Source organism: Tamandua tetradactyla, chromosome 19, assembly GCF_023851605.1.
Source record: "Tamandua tetradactyla isolate mTamTet1 chromosome 19, mTamTet1.pri, whole genome shotgun sequence".
Classification (NCBI taxonomy): Eukaryota; Metazoa; Chordata; class Mammalia; order Pilosa; family Myrmecophagidae; genus Tamandua; species Tamandua tetradactyla.
Window position 1 is genome coordinate 38882899 of NC_135345.1, and position 24818 is coordinate 38907716.

General features: G+C 39.7%; 2 protein-coding genes across 6 annotated transcripts in view; both read left to right on the plus strand.

The window, feature by feature from the left end:
• NWD2 (NACHT and WD repeat domain containing 2) overlaps positions 1-18911 on the plus strand; it is a 195711-nt gene extending 176800 nt beyond the window's left edge. The window contains exons 5-7 of the mRNA XM_077136574.1: positions 2904-3048; positions 5497-6086; positions 12846-18911. Coding sequence (XP_076992689.1) covers positions 2904-3048; positions 5497-6086; positions 12846-16778 — 4668 coding nt within the window. The 3' untranslated portion in view covers positions 16779-18911. The remainder of the gene's footprint in view (positions 1-2903; positions 3049-5496; positions 6087-12845) is intronic.
• A 3288-nt stretch (positions 18912-22199) lies between these two features.
• The window catches only part of PGCKA1 (PDCD10 and GCKIII kinases associated 1), a 109977-nt gene continuing 107358 nt past the window's right edge, over positions 22200-24818 (plus strand). For all 5 annotated transcript variants that reach the window (XM_077136582.1, XM_077136578.1, XM_077136577.1 and 2 more), the window contains exon 1: positions 22200-22273. The gene's annotated coding sequence lies outside the window, so the exon portion shown is untranslated. The remainder of the gene's footprint in view (positions 22274-24818) is intronic.

Here is a 24818-nt window from a genome sequence, read left to right on the forward strand (position 1 = left end):
TATAGTCTCATATCAATTTATTTTAGAAGCTTTATATGTGGATTCACTCATGATTTTGATGGAAACATTATTGTTTCCTCTCCACCCTGGGTCTGATGACTATCTACTATGTGTCCCCTGAAACGGAATGAGGGAGAAAGATAAAAGGGGTGGGCCTATTCATTCCATGGATTTCTGAAAGGATTGAAAAGAAGGTCTAGATCTAGGTATCCATCCCTTTTCCGAAGAGAATATCCTTGATACAGTCAGCATCCAGGCAGATCAAGAGGTTAGCCACAGTTCTTCATTTACAACCTGATATACTTGGCATTCAGCTATTCAACATAACATTTTCTCTATACAATATGATGCAATGTCAAATCCTTCCGTTTTTTTTCTTCCCCCTAACATGTTTTATTCAGAGTAGTTATCTACACTATCAGAATATTACCTTTCTAGATAGGGATATTAGGGTTCATCTGAACCATCCTCCAGTTAAATATGCTAGGAGTAAATTCACAGCTGGTAAATGTAGATATCAAAGAATGTAGTCCCTCAATAAACCAAGTTTACACAGTGGTTTGAAGGGACTTTCTCATATTTTACTCATTAATTGGCTGTTATTGTTACTTCTTCAATTGTTCTATTGTCCTCGAGAGAGATTTAAATTACTCCCCAAACTCCACAAAACTCCTACATAAAGTACTGTTAAATAACTGAATGTGTGAATAAAACTATCATTAAGACTGTATAAGTATCACTTTCTGGGTAGGCAGTTCTCCCATTTTATATCTTACAAGATCATAGAAACAAATTAAGAAGAAACAACCAGAGACAAATGAATAGTAACGTATATGAGCACATCTGCTTTTACTTCCTCCCCACTTTGAATGATATTGAAGAGATTATTTTATGATGTTTGTGGTTGTTTGAAGGTGTATGTGCCCCAGAGAAACATGTTCGTAAATCCAATACATTCCTATGGGTGTAAACCCGTTATAAGTAGGACCTTTTGATGACCTTACTTCAGTAAACGTGTGTCCAACCCTGATTGAGATGGGTCTTAATCTGTGTAACTACTTGTAAAGACAAGAGAATGAAATTCAGACAAAGAGAGAGGAAGACAACAAAACCCAGAAGAGAAGGGAGCAATCAGCAGTTGCCACCATGTACCTTGCCATATGACGGTGGAGCCAGGATTGCCAGCAGCCAGTTTGGGGAAGAAAGCATAACCTTAAAGATGCCTTGATTTGGACATTTTCCCAACCTCAAAACTAAACCATGAGCGAATGGATTGTCATTGTTTAAACCAAATCATTTCACAGTATTGGCTTTAAGCAGCCTGGGAAACTAAAACAGAGTTTGATACCAGGAGACTGTAATGCTGCTATTGCAAATACAAAAAAAAAAAGTGGGAATAGCTTTGGAATTGGGTAGTGGGTAGAGGCTGGAAGTATTGTGAGGTGCTTGACAGAAAAGCCTAGGTGTCTTTGAAGAGACTGTTGGTAGAAATATAGGTGATAAGGTGCTTCTGATGAGGTTTTAGAAGAAAATGATGAGTGTGTTATTGGAAAATGGAGGAAAGTGATCCTTGTTTTTAAGTGGCAGATAACTTGGCAAAGTTGAGTTCTGATTTCAGATGGAAGACAAAATTTGAGGGAGCTTGGATATTTAGCTGAGGAGATTTCCAAGAAAGGGATTTATGAGAAAGAGGTAATCTGAGAACTGAACTCCTAGGCACAAAGAAACCAGACATTGACTAAACATGCATGTAAAACATCAAGGAGGTTCCTATGGTTTGGCCTCAAACTATTCTCAAAACTCGTTGCGTGGATAAGTGCTAAAAGGGAGCACCTATTTAGAACAATAGAAATATGTTGTTTTTGTATAGTGGTAATGATAGCACAGCATTGTGAATGCGCAGCACTAAAATGCGTAACTGAATATGGTTAAAAGAACAAATGTTAACTTGTATATGTGGTAACAGAGTAATTTTTTTTTAATCTATAGAACTGCATTATACAAGCAGGGAAACCTAAATTAAACAATGTTAATTAAATTAAACAAAGTACTATAGTTAATAGTACTATTCTGTGCCATTCATCAATTGCAATAAATGTTTCACACCAGTCATAGGGTGGTGTATGAGAATCTTGTATTTTATGTGTGATTGTTCTGTAAACCCACAACTCTCTAATAAAGAAAAAAATGAGCAAACGATTTAAAGGGCAATGACAATTAAATGCAATATGTGGTCCTGGATGAGCTCTAACAAAGGAGGAGTGAAGGATCGAAAGGATATGATTGATATTTGAAAAATTGGAATATAGAGTGTAAACTTTGTATCAGTGTTAAATGTCTTGAACTTGATAATAGCATTTAAGGCAATTATCTAAGTGAATAGCCTGGTTCTTAGGAAATGTACACAAAAGTATTAAGTGTTCAAGGAGCATGATGTACAGAACTGCCCTCAAGTATTCACAAAGTGAATTGACAGACACAGATATGGCAAATGTGGCAAAATAAAGTTGGTGGAATGGGTATCTGGGGTGTTAGGGGTATGTTGAAGTTCTCTGCTTGAGGTTTGTACTATTTTTATAATTTCTTGTATGGTTGGAAGTATTTCAAAATCAAAAATTTTAAAAATCAAGAGGGAAAAAACATGGTTTAATTAAAAAGCCCATGGGATCTGGAGTCAAATAAATCCTATTTGGATTCATGCCTTTGTGTCACTTTGGGCATGTTCATATATAATATGGAAATAATTTCTAACTTTCAGAAATTGCGAGGGGGTTTAAATGGGATAGCGTCTGTAAAGAACCTATCATAATGTTGGCACATAGTCCCTCAAAAAAATAGTTCTCGTTTTTAAATATCAGTATTCTCTTTGATGACTATAATATATTCCTTTTACATTTCCATAGATGCAGCCCTCTGCCAGTGCTGAAAATGAGAAGAAGTGGCAAGAGATATCAGATGAGATCAAGAAGATATTTAAGGCTTCTGTAAAACTATTATATGAAAAGGGTAAAATGAAACACAGCCAAGCTAAGAGGTATCTTTTCTCAGGTAATTTTCATGCATCTTCAGTAAACTAAGGAATAAATAAATCAGAGATAAAGTCACTGCTTCTTTTTAATTATTCTGAAATTTTAATGTCATTTATTGCCTGGAAAATTTAATTTTTTCTAAATGTCTTTGTGTTCTGGAGAAGCAAATGTCCTTTTGTTTTGACTCTTAGAAAAGCCTTTACTTAGGCTGAGGAAGTTTCCAGGAAATGTGACTTTAAAATTATTTGGAGAAATGTGGATATAATAGACTAGATTCTACCAGTGTTTCTCAGTTGAGCTGTTCATTCATTCATTAATTCATTCACTCATTCAGAAAACATTTCTTAAGTGTTTGCTATGTGTCAAGCACTGGGGATACAGAAATGAGTGAAAGGGCAAGGTCCCTGTCTCCTAGAACTAACTTGCTTTTTTAGTGGAAGGAAAATCAAATAAGTAATCATATAAATGAACAAGATAATTTCAGAAGTGATAATGCTATGAATACAATAAAAGAAGTAATAGGATAATAGTCACTGATGAAGGTTGTGGGGGTCTGGATTTAGATGGAGTAGGCAATAAGGAGATGACTTTTCAACTGAATGACAAGAAGGAATGAGAGTTCCAGATGCCAGATCTAAGGTAGTTCCAGACAGAAGGATCAACAAGTTCAAGATCCCCAAAACATGAATGTACTTCTCATGTCCTAGGAGCAGAAAGAAAGTAATGCTAGTGGCCAGCCCTAGGGAAGGAGAGAGATAATGCAGAGCTGGGTCAGAGGGGTGGGCACATGCCAGAATAAGGACCTTACTTTTTAATCCCAGGTAAAATGGGAAGCCGTGGAAGAGTGTGATATAAGGAAGTGGTGGATCTAATTTAAGTTAAGAAAAAAAAAGTTCCCCCTCCCCCAGCTGCTGAGCAGACACTCATGCCTTTCTCAGGAATAGAAAGGAAACTTTATTATTAGAAATTGCAAAGGAAAACTATAGTCATAGTTTCCAGAAAATAAACACTGCTGGGTAAAGGTAATCAAATATGTACATTTACTTTGAAAGTTGACAGGAAAGAATTACTGAAGAAAAAACAATAATAATTGAACTTTCACTTTGTTTTTTCAAATGGAGTAGAAAATCATCTGTGAAAACCTATAAGGTACTTGTTACCATTCTCCCTGGATACATAGATTTCAAGCTCAGAGAAAGTATAAATCATTTTGACAAATTCACTTTCTGGAAGCTGTCAAAAATAGGTCATATTTTAGGTTTCCCTGAAAATATTAAAATTGGCAGGAATAACTTTATCTTTAGAATATATAGGTTAATATCCGACTTCCTTTAGGACTTTTTTGATCCATTTTTGAGGCTCTGAATTTTTATCTATATTAAAGGAAAAAACACACTCTGTTCCTAAAACTTGCTATATTAGCAAAAATGCCCAGAGCATAAGCTTTCTTATTCTTTATGTAAAATACAAACAAAACTTGGGAAAGTACCCCTTTATTTAGAATCATACTGTTCAAGTTTTCAAGTATTTCTTTCATCTGCAAACATTTTCTCCTAAATACTTCACATTAAAGAGCCTGTCAAAATGGATAACCATATGAAGAGTAATAATTTCATATGAACTGTGGCAAAGGACTATTTTCTGCTTTGGTGTTACATCATCTTAAAGATATGCTTGTTCATGACAATTTTATTTATTTACATTTCAAAGTCATTTGGAGACTATGTCTGCACAATCAAAATTGCTAGGGAAGTACCAACTCTTTGAAATGGAATTAGCATACTACTTTAATATTTCCATAAGTATTTAAAATAAGAATACTAGACAGGATCTATAAAGATGTACTATTTATATTTGAATTGGGCATAAGTTTTTACGCTATTTCTGGTTTTACCTTCTTAAACAATGGAAAGGAAGAGAAGTAAATTATACTCCAAAATGGTGCCTGTGTAGTTTCTTTTTTCTTTCTTGAAACATGCTTTTTTATATGCATATTTGAATATATATGTCTTGGCTACAATAAATTTCTAACAAAATTATGAAGCCACATTGTAAAAAACATACCTGAAAAGGAGTATATAAATTAGATCTGTCATTCAGCCTCCTTCTCTCTTTTTCTGGCCCAGATTGGTCCCTGCTCTTCACTTAACTGCTAGGCAGCGACTTAAAAGATCAAAGATAAACCTAGTATGCTTTTTTTATTATGTTCATCTTGACCATCTCCCTCAGATTGGGGCCAAAATTAAATACTTTTCTTAAAAAACCATTCTTCTGAATTCCAGACTGCTTAGAAAAAGCCAAAGGAATAGGAAATGAGGGAATGAAGAAATTATTCTGTAGACAACTCTACCACAAACTAAAAGCAATACAATCCACCATTAAGGGCTAAGAGTTGAATATTGGAAATGTGGGCTCATTGCTCCTTTGTTCTAGGCCATAAACTAATATATTTAATATTTTCTTTCAGCTATAGAGGATGAATTTGACTTTGCTCTAGGAAAGCAAACTCCAGCATTCCTAAAGAAATGTGTTTGCTACATTCGGAAAATTGCTAACATTGAGCGTTTTGTGAAAATCCCAGAGATGGGAAAATACATGGATATAACTGGAACAGAGCCAAGGATTATTCGTGACCCAGAAGCCCAAGAGAAGCTGTTAAAACTCAGGGATGAATTTATTCCTACTATTGTTGCATCATCTAATCTGAGAGTGTACACCTCTGTCACTCATTGTGATATGAAACTAGGCTATTCCCAAGAAATAGAAAATCATTACATAGAAGGACTGGGGAAACAATTTTATGAGGACATGATTGATATCATTCAAGCAACAGTACAACAGAATTTTGACACTGAAACTGATACACTCTATGATGAAATCCTCCAGCATTCATCGTTATGTAAAACATATGCCTCCTTCTATGAGTACAAAAGTGAATCTCTAAACATAGTGCATAAATACATTCTTCCAAGCAAAACTGGGCACATAAACCCTCTTATTGTATATGGTGGACCGTGCACTGGGAAGACTCTTCTACTAGCTGAAGCAGCAAAAAAGGTAAAAGCCTAATCTCTTCCACATATATTGTAAAAAATTTACTCTGGGGAAAGATAAATGAATGAAATTCCTTTCTACTTTATGTATTTAACTATGATCTGGATTATAATTAGTCTTTTTTGAATGGATACCTCAGTGATTCTATTGTGCTTGTCTAACAGTTACATTGAAAGAGCAAGACTTATGGGTACAATTATAAAGCAACACTATTTTTTCTCTCAGTCTTTGATCAAACTCATATTTGGGGGCTAGTTCCCCCCACTCCCATTTGGATGAAAAGTAGGGCATATCCTGTGACTCTGCTTGTCCCTTTCATATAAAGTAAAGCCATCAACTGCCTTTGGTTGCTAAGAAGTCTGAATTCAGTAATGAGTATGTCCAATATAAAGTAATTAAATTTCTCTCCACCAGCTGAGGTTTACCATAAAGGCACCTACTGTCAGGAATGGGAATTTGGCCATCTTCATTTTTCTTTCTCCACGTAGCAGTTCTTTCCTTCTTTTCCTTTCTCCTTTAGGGCTGCAGTGTAGGGAAGAAAGAGGGTAAGGCCAGAAAGTTCTTATATAACGCTACTGCTGTGTCTGGGCTCTGTACATTCTGGTCTTGAAGGTGTTTAAAGCTGCCTCCCCACACTTCTGGGCCCTTTTATGGTTTCCTGGAAGTTCCTCTCATCCAATATCCCTGCTGTACCCTCTCAGAGCATCTAGTGTCTATGGTTTCCTAGACAACGTGGGGGGAATGCAGCATTTTCTAGCTGATCACCTCCCTAGCCCCGAGGCATACAGCAACACACTGCCAGTGTCTTTTTTTCTTTCTTTCCTTCTGTTTTTAACTTTTTAATTTGAAATATTTTCAAACATATAGATCAATTACAAAAATAAGTCAAATCCTCAAGAAAGAACTTCAACATACCCTATCCTTCCATATCCCCAGGTCCACCAATCTTGACACTTTGCCACATTTGCCATATCATTCTTTTCATCTGTCTACCTGTATCTATCTGTCTATCTCTATCATCTATTTATCTTCTATCACCTGCTATCTATCAATGCATTTTCTGAACACTTGAGTGTAGATTGTATACCATGCCCCTTAAATACTTCATACTGCCATATACATTTCCTGAGAATCAGGATATTCACTTATGTAACTACTGTAAGTAAAGTTAAGAAATCCAAGAAGTTTAATATTGATAAAAAGTTTATAGTTTATATTTCCATTTTTTCATGTGTCAAAAATGTCCTTTTGATACTTTTCTCCTCCCTTGTTAGAACCTATCCAAGATCATGTATTGCATTTAATTGCTGTTGTCTCTTTTGTTGCTCTTTCTTTTTTTTAATTGTGGGAACATATATTCAATATACATTATCCCATCTCGAACACTCCCAAGCATATCACACAGTAGGAATGATCACATTCACAACATTGTGGTACCTTCACCACCTTCCCTTACTACAATGTCCCCATCTCTTCTAACAGAAACACTACACCCACTTATGCATTAACTCCCCATTACATTGCCTCCAGCCTCTGGCAGCCTGCATTCTAATTTCTGTCTCTATCAGCTTGTGTATTCTTCTATATTTTCTTTAACAGTTGCTTGGACTTACATTTAACATCTTAAATCCGTAACAATCTCCTATAGTTTAATATCAACTTCAATAGTATATACAAACTATGCTCCTATACCTCTCCATCCCCTCACCTTTATGTAGTACTTGTCACAAGTTACATGTTTATACGGTATAAGTCTCAAACCACTGATTTATAATTACATTTTATGCTTATGCCTAGGAAGTAAAAAGCAGAATTACAAACCAAAAACACAGTAGTGCTGGTATTTATACGTATCCATGTCACTACTCTCACAGGATGTCTTTATTTCTTCATGAGGCTTCAATCTATTGTCTATTGTCCTTTTCCTTCAACCTGCAGATCATTCTTTAGCATCTCTTACAGGGCCAGTCTTGTGGTGACAAACTCCCTCAGCTTTATTTATCTGGGAATATCTTAATTTCTCCTTCATTTTTGAAATACAGTTTTATCAGATACAGAATTCTTGATTGGCAGTTTTTTGCTTTCAGTACTTTAAATGTCTTCTCACTGCCTTCTTGCCTCCAATGGGTTTTTTATGAGAAACTGCACTTAATCTTTTAAGGCTTCCTTGTACGTGACACTGTTTCTCTCTTTTGAGGTTTTCAGAATTCTCTACTTATCTGTGAAATTCAACAGTTTGTTAATAATACTTTGCGAGGCTGGGCCACAGTGACTCAGCAGGCAGGAATGCTTGCCTGCGATGCCAGAGGACCCAGGTTCGACTCCCAGTGCTGCCCATGTTAAAAAAAAAAAAAAGTCTTTGCCTATTAAGTCCCTGGTCGTTCTTACTGATGGTTCCTAATTCTTTAATCTTCCCCTTTAACCAGGCCTTCACTTCCCATTTCTTTGCATGTTTTATAATCTTTTGTTGAAACTTAGCCATTTTGATATTTTAATATGTTTTCCCAGGAATTTAGACTCTGAGGCATTTGTTCCTTAAAACTTTATCAAGCTACTATTATGACAGAGCTTTCTTTGAAAGTCAGGAGCTAATTAAAATAAAAGAAGAAGGAGAAAAAGAAAACATATTTTCCAGTCTTTGTAGATAGATCTTCAAAGTTTATTCATACAATGAGTTTAGTGAATAGTCTGAGTCCAAAGTATAGGGTCCTCCTTGATCCTTTCTGTGTATGTGCATTTCTTAGGCATATGAGTGTTCCCCTAGAAATTCCCACTTTGCAGGGTTCCAACAGTCCTAGGCACTGCACTGTATGCCCTACAGCCAGAAATCCCCTGCCCAAGGCAGCATGACTTGAGGTTCTCCCACAGCCTTCTGTAAGAGAGTTTCATGGGCCACCATCTAACATAAGAAGGTTCTGGGGCAGTAAGTCTCCCAGGACACCACCAGGCAGATTGAGCCAGACATACATGTACCATTCCCAATATGAGTATGCAGGTTACTCTGTTCCCTCCAGAACTGAGACCAAGGTCCTGTACTGGAAACATGGGTTGGCTCCACACCAACCCACTGAGGCATGGAGAGGAACTAGCCAGGGACCATAAGATACTACTGCTTTTAAGTTTCTTTTTTCTTCATTCAGTGCTCACCCTCTTTCTTACTGGTATCCTTTACCTATTTTCTGGAGCTTTGAGAAAGTTTTCTGCTAGTTCCTGCTGGTTGTTCACAGCTTCCTGGGTGGATGAAGTCCTGAAGCTTCTCACTCCACCAGCTTAGTCCAGTGTCTTTGTGATATGATCTGCTCCACACCTTAGCAAACCCCATGGACCTGGATAAAGGAAATAAAACAAAGATTTTATTTTTGCCATCTCACTCCTTCCTGTGGCCCACATATGATACACAGGAAACAGGTATATTTTCTCCCTGAGATACTCTGTAAGTACAGGCCAGTCCCAATACAGCAACACTTCAGCATTCTTCCGCCAGAGCAGCTAGCCAGCCTCAACCACCCAAGCTTTATCTTTCTCAGATGTCATCAGACACCAAACAACCATGTTCCCAAGCTCTGGGGGATAACTTGAAAGTAGCATTGAAGATTCTTTCTCTAGGCTAGAAGTGAGAGGTGGACATCCTCCAGCCCTCTCTCTTGAGGTGGGTGGTAATAAATATGGCCCATAGCACCTTAATTCACCTTTTTTTTCTCAGCCTTTCAAATTGCTTTTTTAGACTAGAGGTGGATATTCCTCTAAACGTCGTAGCAAGAATGGTTTTCAGAACCTCTCTTTCAAGTCCTGCATGATAATCTGGGACCTCACTTTGAAGTATAGTATCTACTGACTTGGCACCTCAGCCTGAACTAAACTACTTCCATTTTTGACCTCTGTTAAAACTGGTATCAAAATATGATGGCTTATATTATTCTGGTGTTCAAAACATCTATATTGTCCTTCTTGAACTTAACATATGTTTCAGTTTCCTAGTTGCTAAAGCAAATTCTATACAATGGGTTGGCTTAACAACAGGAATTTATTGGCTCACAGTTTCAGAGACAGGAAGACTTGCTTCCTCCCAGGGTCAATATCTTAGGCCTCCAGCAATCTTTAAAAGTTCTTTGGCCTCTCTATCACATGGCAAGGCAAATGGCAATGTCTTCTTTTTCCTCTAGGTTCCTTTGACCCAGCTTTTGGCTGTCCCCCATGGCTTCTACCGAGTCTAATTTCCTTTCCTTTAAAAGTGCTTCTGCCATATTAAGCACTTTCATTCAGCTTGGGCACATCTTAACTAATAACATCTTCAAAGATCCTATTACAAAGATCCTATTTAGTTAGGTTCCAAAATAAGTTTAGAGGCAAAAATTAAATATATTAAACTTACCCTTGAAAAGGCCTTAGGAAGAATAATTTACCATTTTTAATAAGTGAAACCCAGTTGGTTTTTCATTTTGTGTTAAAACATATTGCTCTTTAATTGAACACTACATGAAAGAGTAGGCTCGCATATAGGGGCCACGTTGTATCAAAGTAAAGTGTGTGTGTGTGTTATTTGTGTGTCTTCAAAGACTGATGGGAATGTTTATCTTCAAACACTAGATTTATTCCAAGTATATGAAATACTAACACTATGAGAGACACATGGGAACTGAAATGAAATGAGAAAGCAGATTCATGTTTAATATTTCACACTCACTTTAGGACGTTTGTCTTTGGTGTGGAGAGAGGGGTAAAGGTGGTTAGAGGGGCATGTATTAATAAATCTGACTAAGTTAAATATGCATGTGATGCAGCGCCACATGCTCCAGCACGGGAGGTAAAGCATTATGAGGGAATGTGCTGATATGCACTGTACAGATGAGCAATCCCGGCTGTGGCAGTCTGATGACAGAGTCCAGAGTTGATCAACTTGACAAACAGCTTTCTGAGTGCTCACTATTCTGGGTATTTTTGTCCAGGCACCTGAGTCCATCTGTCCACACTCTGGGATTCTGGTCCTCAAGAAGCCTTACCTGTTTCTAGAGTCCCTCCCTACACTCCACTTACCTCTCTCCCCAGAAATGCCTGTATGCTACCCCCATCTTCCACCACCTGTGCTCTCCTGTGACCTGGTGTCCCCTGTGAGATGCAGACACTTCATGTTTCTCTCACATGAGAGAATAATAATATTATTATATTATTATAATAGAGAATAATAGTGTTACCCAATATTTCCATAGTCATGAGTTCATGACTCTCTACAGACATGCACTCCGCAGCATGTGATTGGAGAAGGGAGAATGATGCCCATAATGGTCATTTAAGCAATCAGCATAGGAACAAACTGTTTTGTTTCTAATTTCCCACCAGAGGACAGCTGTAGGATGGCCGAATTATCTTCCTCAATGTCAGCTTCAAATGTTGGAGCTAAAACAAACAAAAAAAAGCTTATTTTCCTTAATGCTCATTGTGAAACTGGCATCCATAAATCTTTTGTAAACCTATTCATAATTTAACCCAGTTATTTCTTGAAGAAAACAAGTTTCATAAACTTACTTCCTAATGTGTAAAATAGTTCCTTTTCTAAGAAGTATCCTTTACCTTTATTGGTGAATTCCAAGGGTTACTGAGAGACTTTCCCTCTCCCTAAAAGCATGCTTTGACCAAATCCCTTCTTGTGTTTATATTTCCAGAGAGAAAAATAGTAAATATAGCAAATCCTTCATATACTTCATATCTTTAACTTTGCTCTGAAGAAAGGAAATGAAAGAGTACTAGAATGAATTTTTTTAATTTTTATTAATAGAACCAATCAACATACAACACGAACATTCTTTTTTAAAATATCATCTTTTTATTAATTTAAAATTTTTTTAAATACCAAAAAACACCAAATACAAACATTCTTAACTTTTGATCATTCCGTTCTACATATATAATCAATAATAGAATGAAATTTAAATGTCCTAATCCAACTCTGTCTCTCAGTGACCATTTAACTCTGAGCAAGTCATATATACAGCCTGGCCCTCAATCTCCTCTGCTATTAAATGGCACTGAAATCCCAATCCGTCCTCCAGAAAGATAATGTGAAAGCTGATGGCTGCATATTTATATAGTAAACTGTGTGTTAGAAAGCACAAAGTTTAACCAAACCCTTTTAACCAGCATTATATAGATTTTTATGACAATGTTATGCAATAATCATAATGACGATCCTACAGCATTCCAACATAATAAAATGTCTTCTGAGTCATATAAGATTATATATAATTTTAGTAATGATTCTTTTATTGCATTCTAATTAGTTAGAAATCTGATCAGCCATATATGGCATCATGTGATCTCAATTAATGCAAATATTTGACTAAATATAATATCTAAACCATTAATTAATCTATTAATTCTTTAAGCACTTACTTTTTGCCACAGCATCTTTGCAAGGAAATGGAGAGTCAGTGTTGAAAGCTGACCATTCCAGATTTTTGGATGTACTGTTTGTGAAATGCTTTATAGTTTTTAGAATGCACCCTAAATATTGCCTTATAATTGAATAATAGCATCACTATCTTATTAAGTTTGGCAAGGGCGACCCTGAGAGTCTCACCTGTGGATCTTAGTGCATGAATGTTGTGACAGCTCTTTGGCCTCCTCAGGAGGTTTATTCGTGCCCTGGTTCTAGGCTACTTTCTACCTGGAAAGTCCCAGAAGTCTGACCTCTGGGGAGAGGAAACGTTGCAATGTACAACTACATGCATATATACTGACATTCTAAACTCCACTTTTATGTTTTAGGCTTATGGCTGGCTACATGGAGAAACAGGACCAGAATCTGACCCAGTTGTAGTTGTGAGATTTCTTGGAACCACAGACATGAGTACTGACCTTAGGACTCTCCTTCTAAGTGTGTGTGAACAGTTGGCAGTTAACTACCGGTGTCTGGTTCAAAGCTACCCAAAAAAGATCCATGACCTCCGTGACTTATTTATAAATCTACTGAATGAGTCTTCATTGCAGCGGCCCCTGGTGATCATATTCGATGCCCTCGAGCAACTGTCAGAAAATGATGATGCCAGGAAGCTCTGGTGGCTCCCCGTTCACCTTCCCCGCTTTGTCCGGATAGTGATCTCTGCTCTGCCCAACAAGCATGGGATCCTGCAGAAACTAAGGTGCCTTATCCATGAAGAAGATAACTACATCGAGCTGATTCCACGCGACAGGAAGATGTGCAGCCAGGTCCTCAAGCACCAGCTGCTGAGAGTCAAAAGGAAGGTCACATCAGGCCAGCAGATTTATGTGAACAATGCATTCTCAAAGTGCACACTGCCAATGTTTGTGAATCTGACCTTCAGGGAGGTGAGACATTGGAGATCACACAGAGACGTAGATGAGTCCTCCCTCTGCATCACCGTTCATGAAAGCATAGAGCAGTTATTCTGGTCCTTGGAGAAGAAATGTGGTCAGAAGCTAGTCTCCAGGGCTCTTGGTTACATCACCATGGCCAAAATGGGTTTGAGTGAAATGGAACTGGAGGATGTTTTAGCCCTAGACAATAGTGTTATGAATGAGCTCAATGAGAACACAAGACCCAGCAATCCCCTGCGAGTACCTTATTTGTACATTGCAAGGCTCAAGGAGGGTCTCAGTGGTTACTTAATAGAAAGGCACGTGAAGAATGTCACACTCCTGGTCTGGGCCAACAGACACCTGCAGCTCATAGCCCAGAAACTGTACCTACAGGACAACAGTAACCTGCGTGAAATGCACACCATCCTGGCAGATTATTTTCTGGGTGTGTGGTCAGGGGGCAGGAGGAAAGTTTTCTGCCTTGAAGACCCCTTCTTGAATGGCTGCCTTGACTTGGAGAGCAGAAGCCTACTTGAAGAAGAAAAGCACTTCATGGAGCAGGCTTCCTTTGACAGGCAGGCCCCAGACCAGCCTTGGGTTTTCCAGTGTAATCCCCTGGAACCTGACATCTTTTTTGTGAATCATCGGAAAATGTCTGAGCTTTTGTATCACTTGACAAAATGTGGGAAAACCGATGACCTGCTTTACGGCATCATCATGAACTTCAGCTGGCTCTATACCATGATCAAAATCGGCCAGTTCAACAAAGTGCTTTCAGACATTGAGCTGGCTTACAACTGCTCGCAAGAGAAGGCACTGAAGTTCCTGGCCAGCACACTCCGCAGCATCAAGAACAAGGTCGTGGCATTTCCAGGCTCCCTTTCAGCAGAGCTTCAGCAAAGACTGCTGCCTGTTGTAAGTTCCCTGCCCAAACTTCGACACCTCCTTTTAGAATGTGATAAGGACGGACCCAAGTATTGTTCCATCGTGCCATTGCATTCATCCATGGATGTGACATACAGCCCAGAGCACCTTCCCTTGTCATCTAGTCACCTGCATGTCACAGAGATTTTGCCTACCTGTAATCCTAGTACTGTCCTCACAGCCTTAGAAAATGGTTCCATCAGCACATGGGATGTAGAGACTCGCCAGCTCCTCAGGCAAATCACCACGGCCCAGTCTGTCATCCTGGGCATGAAACTCACCAGTGATGAAAAGTACCTTGTGGTGGCTACCACAAATAATACTTTGTTGGTTTATGACAATGTAAATTCTTGCCTCCTCTCTGAAGTGGAAATTAAAGGAACCAAGCATGGAAGTGGAACAACCTACATCAATGGCTTCACCTTATCAGTCAACCATGCCCTTGCATGGCTAGAGGCCAGCAAAGATGTCACTGTCATCGATCTGCTGTATGGATGGCCCCTTTACCAGTTCCATTGCTGGTATGAAGTGACCTGTGTCCAGTGCTCTCTGGATGGTGTGTATGCTTTCTGTGGACAATACCTGAACACTACCACTATATTTCATTTAGGAAGTGGAGAAAAGTTATGTACGGTGACATCTGAATTTTCAGGTGGATTCGTGAAGTTTCTTCTCATCTTGGACACGGCTCAAGAAATGGTCATGGTAGACAGTGAGGGAAGCCTTTCTGTTTGGAATACCGAGGACATCTCCAACCCCCAGTTGACTGATGACTTTGACTGCCGAAGGGAAGACAGCGAGGTGGTCAGCATTGAACTTTCAGAGGACCAAAATGCAATTCTGATCTGCAAAGCCCTCAGCATCGAACTCTTGGATACTGGCATGTGGAAGGTGGCTGAAAAGTTCAGAGCCAAGCACAATGAGCGCTTTATATCTGCTGTGCTGTCCAAAAATGGAGACTGCATAATTGCAACCATGGAAAATACCTCAGCTGTGTTTTTTTGGAGGCGGGACACAGGACAATGTATGGCAAGCTTACAGGAAATTTCAGGTACCATAGTTAAGTTGGTTAAATCTAGTCACCACAACATGCTGCTATCATTATCAACCAGTGGTGTTCTTTCTATATGGGATATAGACATAATTACGGCTATGTCCAACATAGATAAGACTGGAAAACCCATCCAAAGTCTGGTGTTACCTACTAGAGGGGAAATAATCTACTCCCTTGATGGTTCTGATTGTGTTCATAAGTGGAACTTCGGCAGTGGATTCATTGAAGCAGTGTTTAAGCATGAAGGAATAGTTGAACACTGCGTGTTGACATCTTCTGGGGACATCATGGTGACATCAGATGACAAAAACAGCCAGTACGTCTGGCATACCAGCAGTGGTGAAAACCTCTTCCGAATTAATGGACAGAGAATATCTCAGCTGCTGATCACACACAATGACCAGTTTGTGGTCTCACTCTGTGAGGAAAATGCCTCCAGGGTTTGGAGACTGGCCACAGGGCACAGAGTTTGCAACATTCTGACGACTTTGCAGAACGCATTTATCACCTCTGCAAATACCTTCGTGGTGGGAATGACCAAAAGCAAAGTGCTGGCAGTCAGTCTTTGGACAGGAAGCATCACCAAGAAATTCTGCTGTGAAGACGGGACCACCATTGTGAATTTTAAATTGATCCCCGACTGTCCCGATATCGTTGTGTTTATCACATCAGCCGAGACTGTGAACATCTGGAGTCTGACAGAAGAAGTCATCTGCCGTCGCGTGCAACTTCCGAACAACTTCTTGAAAAACCTAGAGGATTTCGAAATTTCTCCAAATGGAAAACTAGGAATTATATCTCGGGGCGATGAAAATATCCACGTGCTCGATTTACACAGCGGTAAATTACGGGTGGTCCACGCCTGTGGGATCATCTGGCGGCAGAGGTTGTCGCGAGATGGCCGCTACCTGGTATACATTTGTTTCCGAAATGGAGAAGAGGAGGATGAGAATGGAGCAATATCCAGTTTAATTGTAATGAGACTGGCCGACGGCAAAAATATCGGTGCTTGTTCGCTTTACAAAACACCAACTTTCCTTGCGCTCTCACAGAGGCACCTGAATATCATTGTGGGCTTTGACGACGGGAGTATAGGAATATACACTGTGGTGGACCGGGTTGATGCAGCTCTGAAGATCAAAATAGCCACTTCAAACAGCAGACAGATTTTCAACAATGCAACACAGATAACCAGACCAAAGTGTAACAGTTATTGTTTTAAAGTGTCTGTGGATTGCTTATGGAGAGAATCCACTGAAGTCTTTGCCAGAGACAGCCCCATCACGGTAAGTGACTCCTCAGAGTCCAATGAAGCAACACCTTCCAAGAAACACAATTCTTGTTATGAGCGTGTGTGCTCTGCCCTGGAATCCAGGAGCCACAGCTTTGCCCCTGACAGCTAACAGAAGGTTTGTAGTGGTTAACAGAAATACATGTCCAAAAGGAGAAATTGTGTCTTCTGTATCCCAAATGATAAAAGACAGGAAAGGTGCTCCAGGAAATTGGTTTTGGTTTCAATCTTTGTCAAAGTTTATCCATGAGTGAATGCTTGACAAAGAATTCCTAGAAACAGTATTTAAATGGTTACTACACCTGGAAGTTACCAGATCGTTTCTAAATTAGCTGAAGTTACCAAATCATTTCTAAATAATTTCTTCCATAGGTTCAGAGGAGAGAGGCTAGGGTTATAGACAGACCATTTGGACTGGAATTAGTTCTACAAAAATGAGTTGAAATCATGAAGACAGAAAGCTGTTTGACTTTAAATGAGTGTGTGGACATAAATAAATACAGCCTTAATCTTTCCTTATTCTACACTCCTGACAAATGTGCAAACCCAGTCTGTAGATGGAAGGTAAAAAGGTGCAAAATAATGTAACAAAAATGCCCAAATGTATTTCCTGTTTCCCAGGGGAAACAACGTGCATTGTGTGGCCAAGAACTGGACTGGGACAAGAACTAACTACCACTATCACAGGGCTACTGAACATGGAGAGTCAGTCTTCATTAAAATACAGTTGCAACAATTGCATGCGAGGGTTTCTGTACAATGGAATATGATTTTTAAACTCTTTCCTGGTTTGCAAAAGAATATGTTTATTAAGAAACCACAATCTTTTCTTGTCTCTTTTGAAATGCATATTTGTGCTGGCTGTAAAGAAGAAATACAGAAAGGGCATTGCAAATTTGGTGAAAACTAGTTCACTCTTATCATTGTACTAACAGAACTCTGTACTATTCAGACAGTTGTATGGAAACATAAATTATTTCCTGAATCCCTACAGTAAATCTCAATAGAGAGCAAGCTTTCTTGACATGCCATGTATGAAATACTGATGACATTTGCCTTACTCTCATTCCTCCTCTTTCCTGTGAAAAACGCAGACAGATGACCAAATACTCTGGGATAAACTGAATATGCCTATCTTTGTGCTAAAACAGTCCATAAATCTTAAGGGTGTCCAAAGGTTCTTTACTGTCTCTGTTTGTTACTACTTTCTTACTCCTACACACGTATGTATGCTTCTTTATCTGTTCCTCTCTTGCTTGAAGACTGTTCTGAGCCTTTTCTAGTGTTAACCATTTCAAAGCAGAAGCTGTGAAATGGTATTAAATACTTTTTTTAAAAAAAACTACTTCACCTATTTAAAAGAAAATATTACATCCCAAATGGTGAAAGTTATTTCCTCCTTTCCACGTCCTCCACATGGCATGTCCTTGGATAACTTCTCAAAGGTGTCTGCAGTGGTTGCCTGGTATGATTTGAAAGCTTCAGTAGTGACTTGAGTGGGCAGAATAGCGAACAAGGAACTGACTTGCTTTCAGTCCAGCTCTGTCCTAAACTCATCAGGTATCCCTAAACAGGTACTGCTTTTGTAAACTGCAAAATAAAAATAATGATAGCTTCTACTGTAGCCCTCATATGGATGTTGGGTGGCTACATGAGAGAAAATTCCGGGACATCTTGTTTATGGATGCTTATGGGAGAAACAAAGTGATCAAATCCAAAGAGAATCCATGTCATTTGTATTTCACTTTGGAAAGCAGTGTGACACGTAAGCATTCAAAGATGTGATTCAGATTTAAACACCCCACTTCGTGGTGAAAGACTTTTCAGTGTGTTCCTCCTGGTCTAGCTATTATACTAGTCAGGTAAGTGGTAGCCCCAAAACACCCAAACCCATGTACAAATCACCTGGGGTTGATTGTATGAGTCAGTACATTTTTTTAGCTCTTCAGAGACAACACACTCTTATTCCTGCCATTACCAAGTGGACCTCAATGCCACGCATTTCTAAGAATTAAATGCCTAGTAAATGGATTAAATGTAGTATGTGAATGTTCTATGTAAAAGCCAATAGAGTATAACAAGTGACTTGAATGACATTTCTTAACTTGTTTGCAATTGATAGCTCAGATTGAATGTTTTTATGTAAACTTTGTACTGTTGGGAAGAATTACCCAATCAGAGATTTATATTTTCATAAATGTTACATTTAGTTAAATTTTGTTACAGAGTTGTTAAACTAGGAAATTATTGCAGTCTTTAAACCATGTATAGTCTAGTGTATGTGTTGTTTGTATGAATAAAAGAGAAACTACTCAGATTTGAGAGGTGTTTGCTTTTCTCCCCCAGTTTTGGTGTATATAGAGATCTTCATTAATAACAATAATTGTTCATGCTTACTGTCGTCAGGCACTTTTCTCAAAGCTTTGAATGTACCCAGGCCATGTTATCTTCACAACACCCTATGAGGTAGGTACTGTTATTATTCCAAATTTACAGATTAGGAAACATAGGAACCAAGGCTCAGGAAAAATAGCTGAGCAGGATTTCAGTGTACCATCAGTGCCTTTTTTGCACATAAAATATTGCATTGAGTATTCAGTAACATTTACCAACAATGACCGATAAGATATTGTGTAATTTGCATATTGGAGACCAAGCTAAGCTCTAAAGACCACTGTACATCTTTGCAAATTCCCAGACTTCTCAGGTATATAGAAGTAGTTGATGTATTCATTCAGCAAATATCTATTTGGTCATTGTATCAGTCAGGGTTCTCCAGAGAAACAGAAGCAATAGGATACATACATACATACATACTTATTTATTTATACCTATATTACATAATAGATTATTTATTATTAAATAATACTAATTTAACATTATTATGTATTTATTATAAGGAAATGGCTTATGTGACCACATGGAGCTGGTAAATCTGAGCTCCATAGGGCAAGCCATAGGCTGGAAACTCCCAAAAAGTTTCACTTTTCAGACAGTTGTATGGAAACATAAATTCTTTCCTGAATCCCTACAGTAAATCTCAATAGAGAGCAATCTCTCTTGACATCCCATGTATGAAATACTGATGACATTTGCCTTACTGTCATTCCTCCTCTTTCCTGTGAAAAATGCAAACAGATGACCAAATACTCTAGGATAAACTGAATATGCCTATCTTTGTGCTAAAACAGTCCACAAATCTTAAGGGTGTCCAAAGGTCTCTAGTATCAATTCCCCAGGAGAAGCTGACTGACCAGAATTCCGGCAAAAGCCAATGTTGAAGTTCTGGCACACTTTCTTCTGTCCTCTGAAACCCTTACTTAATGGCTTTTAAGACCCCCAACTGATTAGATGAAGAGATTACACACATTTCTGGGGACAGTCATTTTTCTGTTGCTTATAGATGCAATCAACTGATTGTAGATGCAAACCCCATCTTAGAAATATTAGGGTTACTTCACAGTAACAAGTAGGCCAGTGTTTGACCAGACAACTGGGCACTATAACCTAGCCAAGTTGATGTGAAATTAATCATTATAGTCATGCATTTTACCAGGAACACAAAGATAAATAAAACAGTTCATTCTTTCTAAGATTTCATAGTCAGGAAAGCAGATTTGTAACAGGTTCTATGTGTTTACATGCAAGGAAAGTATACTTCCCTCTAGGGCTGGTGGCAAAGGTCAAGAGGATGATACCAAAGGAACAGTCCCACAGGTAAATTCCCTTCACGTGAGAGAGCAAGATCAAGAGGAGAACCTTCCATATGCCCTTTTTCTACTTCTTGCCTCTTGGATTTTAGACAACCCTACTCCCAGCCCCACCACCAAAAAGAATTAAAAAAAAAAAAAAGGCAACACTGAAGAGCTTAAATGATGATGACTAGAAATAGGTGAAAATTTGTATCTAGTTGTTATGCAGTGATCATTCTCAGACAAACTTAAAATCAAGGTGTTAAAATAGTGAAGACATTTTCTATTTGGCTTATTGCCTTCTTATCTTCAGGTGGCTTAGAATAAATTCTATTCAAAATTTACCCCCATTGAAAACTATTCCATGCCAGGAAATTCCTTCTTGGATTCTAATCTAAATCTTCTAGGTTAAAGGTTAAACTTCTCCTTCTGTTCTCCAAGAATAGTTGGTTAATATTTGTATAAAATTATTTCATAAACATGGAGATCATTGTTTAACTGAATATCTTGAAGTACCTTACTAGGGACTTACTTCAAACTCAAACGCACAGAAAAGTCTTTTTGGTCAAATAACCTAACTGATAAAGTATCAAGATCCTAAAGACATTAGCAAAGCATCAGCTAGAAGTGGGACATGTGGGTCGTTTATTATGATAAAGAAAGTTAAAACACATGTAACTTCCCTTATAACTATTTCATTTTAAATTGTGCAGTGATCACATAATTGGGACAATTCAAATCACTGCTTCCCCTTATAAAGCGTGGCAGGTGTCCCATGAATGATATTGGAAATACAAAGTACACACACTGAAAAACTAAGGATAGACAGTATGTCTACCTTTATATTTCATCCATTCCCTTCTACAATATCGTTTCCTGACTCTTCCTCAATGAGCTGTAGCGGACAGAGAATAGGGTAAGCTAGGGGGCGCAGTTGCGTAACAGATTTTCCTGTTGAGCGCAGCATTTAATTTTGAGCGCAGGTGAATACTTTTAAAAAGTACTATTTTAGAGCAAAGAAATCAATTCTCTACCCATCTTAGGGACATCGATTGCAACAACTATGGGCTTGGCGCTCCCTAAGTTGGACGGAGTATTGCAGCCTAGTCCCAACACCCCAGGGAAAGAGGGAAGCGGTGGCAGCGGGGGAATCGTGGTTTAGGGGAACTCGCTCTGTGGCCTTTAGGATGAAGGTGCGTGTGTGGAACCTTCCCGGGAATGATGATCAAAGTCGCGTCTCAGCTGTTTCTCAGGCCACGTACCTCATAAGGTCTGGGGAAAGTGTGCACACAAGGTCCAAGCTGCTGGTACCAGAAAACTCCAAACACATGGGGGGGGGGGGTACAAATACAAATCTATTTTATATATCGCCCTCCCCGCCCCGCAGACACACACACACACACACACACACACACACACACTTAATTAGCAAAAAAAACACATAGGAAGCTCCCCTGTTCCTACAATAGGCAGAAAAACGGGCACGAGAAAGTGTCCCGGGAGAAGTAAGCAGCTTGGGGTGCAACCTGGGTCCCCCTCTCAGAGCCCGGGCTTCTGGATGTTCTGCTTCAGTGCGCCCGGGGATTGCCAGTCCCGGCTCTGGGGAGGTCAGACGTCGGGCTCCGGGTAGCCCGGCCTAGTCTAGCCGAGCGCGCGCTCCAGGTGCCGCGGTGCAGCGTCAGCACCGCCCGGGTTGCCGCGGGGCGCGCAGGTAAGGGGTTACGCGCCCCGGGGAGGGTCGCCCGCCGGCCGCGCCACGTGACGCGCGGGCCCAATGACGGCTCCGGGGCGGCCGCTCCGAGCGCGGCGGGCTCCGGGCGGCGCCGAGTCCCTCGCGTTTCCCCGCGCTGCAGCCCGAGGCGGGCGAAGCCATGGGCGCCGCGACTCCGCCGCCGCCGCCGCCACCCGGCCCCAGGTAGGGACCGTCTCCCGCCCCGCGCTTCGGGCCCCTCCGTGGGGAGGAAAAGGGGGGTCTGCTTCAGAACTTGGCATCATTTTGCCGACTCCTCTTGCGGGTTATTTTCATTTATTTCCTTTTTTGCCTGGGAAAAAAATGGGATGAATTAAGCCTCCGTTTGATTACTTCGTAGAAAGTCACGCAGTTCAACAATGGCACAGTGAGAGAGGCAAAGGCCAAGGAGGTGAAGGGGGTTCCCAAAAATTAAAGAAAAAACACCTACCCCACCACCCCGAACTAAAGCCCCAGACAGTTTGTAAAGCTGGGCATCGAATTGGTCGTATAAAAAGCTTTTTTTGTTTGTTTTTAAATCCCTAATTAATGAACTTTCAGCAGTGCCTGAGAACTTGACTCGGAAACACTGCAAGAAATTTTTCCCTATTTCAAAGTCTCCTTCTCCCCCGCCCCTGCCTCCCCTTCACGCAAAGCATCTGAGTGTTTTTGTAATAAAGGGGACGTGGAATGTGACAGCAACTGTTTCTGTGAAATGGCTTTACATCCAGGATTTGCCCCCGTTGGAAGTGACGGCGCCCTGGGTGCTGGGACAGGAGAAGGGTGCGGAAGGGAGCTAGGAAGCAGCATGTGCGGAAAGACGGTGCCAGTTGCAAAGGGTTAAATGGTCACAAACTGTTTGCAAAATGTTTAACAATTAGGCAAGCTTCTGGCAGGTCGATTACGTTAGGTCTCTTTGACCTTGGCAACCCTGAGGAAGTGAGATTTTCACAAACCCCCACTGCAGAATTTTCCCAGTGATACAGGGCAGAAATCAATGTTTTTCCTCTAGCTCTGCAATTAACCTTATAAACAAAGCAAAACCCGTTAGTGACTTAATACACTTTATTTTCCATTTGCCAAATACATGATTGCTCTGTGAAATTGAAAGGAAGTCAGTGTCCTCTAAGGTGGTTCAAAACGTTAAAAAAATAGGGTGTTTGTTTTCTTCCTGTCACTAGGTATGGGAGAGAATTACTGTTGACAGCACAGGGTTGCTTGTGAATTGTGTGGGTAATTGTAATCAAGTCGTTAAAGAATCAGTGGTTGAGAAAAAATGGGAAACACTTGAGAGTTGAGAGAAGGAAAAAGAAAGTTGTTGCTTCTTTCAAAAACAAAAGATGCTATATTTTCCATCGCTCCCATTTAATTCTTTTGTTAATATTATTTTTAAGAAGGAAGAAACAGATGTAAATCTTAATACCCAGGCCTCACTAGTAAGTTCTGTAAAACCACTGTCATGAAACAGACAATTGAAAGAATAATTTGAAGATCTAAAAGTAGAGTTCCTGAGTTATTTGTATTTCTTTAATGATTGAAGAGTCAGTTATAGCAAGCTGTCTTGGCCTCTGAGGAGAAACGGAAGACTATTGATGAAGGAAGAAGCAACTTATTTCCTTCTCTGACCATTTTCTGTCTGCCCTTTAACCCTGCTCTTTCATTCGTTCAGCAATCATGTTGAATGCCCCCAACAGCTGTCCTCAGTGGTCCTGAAAATATGTAGCATATCCAGACTTGGCCATGTTCAAAAAGTGTTTGTATATCTGGAATTTAAAAGAAAACAAAACTTGCATCTCACCCCTTACCGTAAAAATGGAATGATCCCCTGACTTTCCACCTACTACCTCTCTGATCCTGGAAATACAACCTGCCTCAACTCTGGCCAGAATCCAGTCCCAACCCAAGGGCAGAGCTCTGCCCTCTTTCCTGCAGTAATTGCCCTACCCTTGGGTGCTTCTTGGAATGGACTCCGGTTTCCAAATAATTGAATACCAACCTACCAGTAATGGGTTTCCTCTCCCTGGACTGTGTTCCAAATTCCCCCAATTCTGTAATTTTTCCAATAATGCTAGTCTTGTGCTCTTTTGAATCTTGATAAAATAATATCTTGACCCTACCTGTCTTTTTTGGGGGGGGTGGGGGTGGGAGGAGAGCAGTAGCTAGACCAGTTATCTGGTTGTAAATAGACTTTCTAGATACCTAGAAAAGCAGAGTTGGGAAAACTTTGGTTGGCTCTTCCTGCGGGGAGGACAGACCTGGTGCCTTTACCCACCCTGCAGGTGAGTTGAGTCATACAATTAAGGTCTTCCCTACTCTGGTTACCATCTGAATGCTATTTAAGAGTATAAAGTAAAAAGTGAAAGTTTCATCTATTCTCATCCCTTTCACCTGAGAATACCGTGGTCCCACAGAGCTTGGAGTCTTCAGAAGGACCAAAGATCATCAAAATGATCCTATTCTAAAACATGCCTGAAACACACCAATCAAATGATTAAGTAGTCTTGAAGCTGATAATTTAAAGAATTCAAAATATGGATCAGTGTTGTCAGACATCTCAGAGATGCTGCACCTGCGCTGATATGTCATTAACTTAAGATAAAAGGAATATCAGTGAACTCGGTTCTATTCAGTGTGCAACTGACTCTCCAAAATAAAATGAATCCCTGCCCTGACCCCAGAGACAGTATGTGTGTAGACCTAGAGACACCAAACCCTTAGCAGGGTGCTGAGG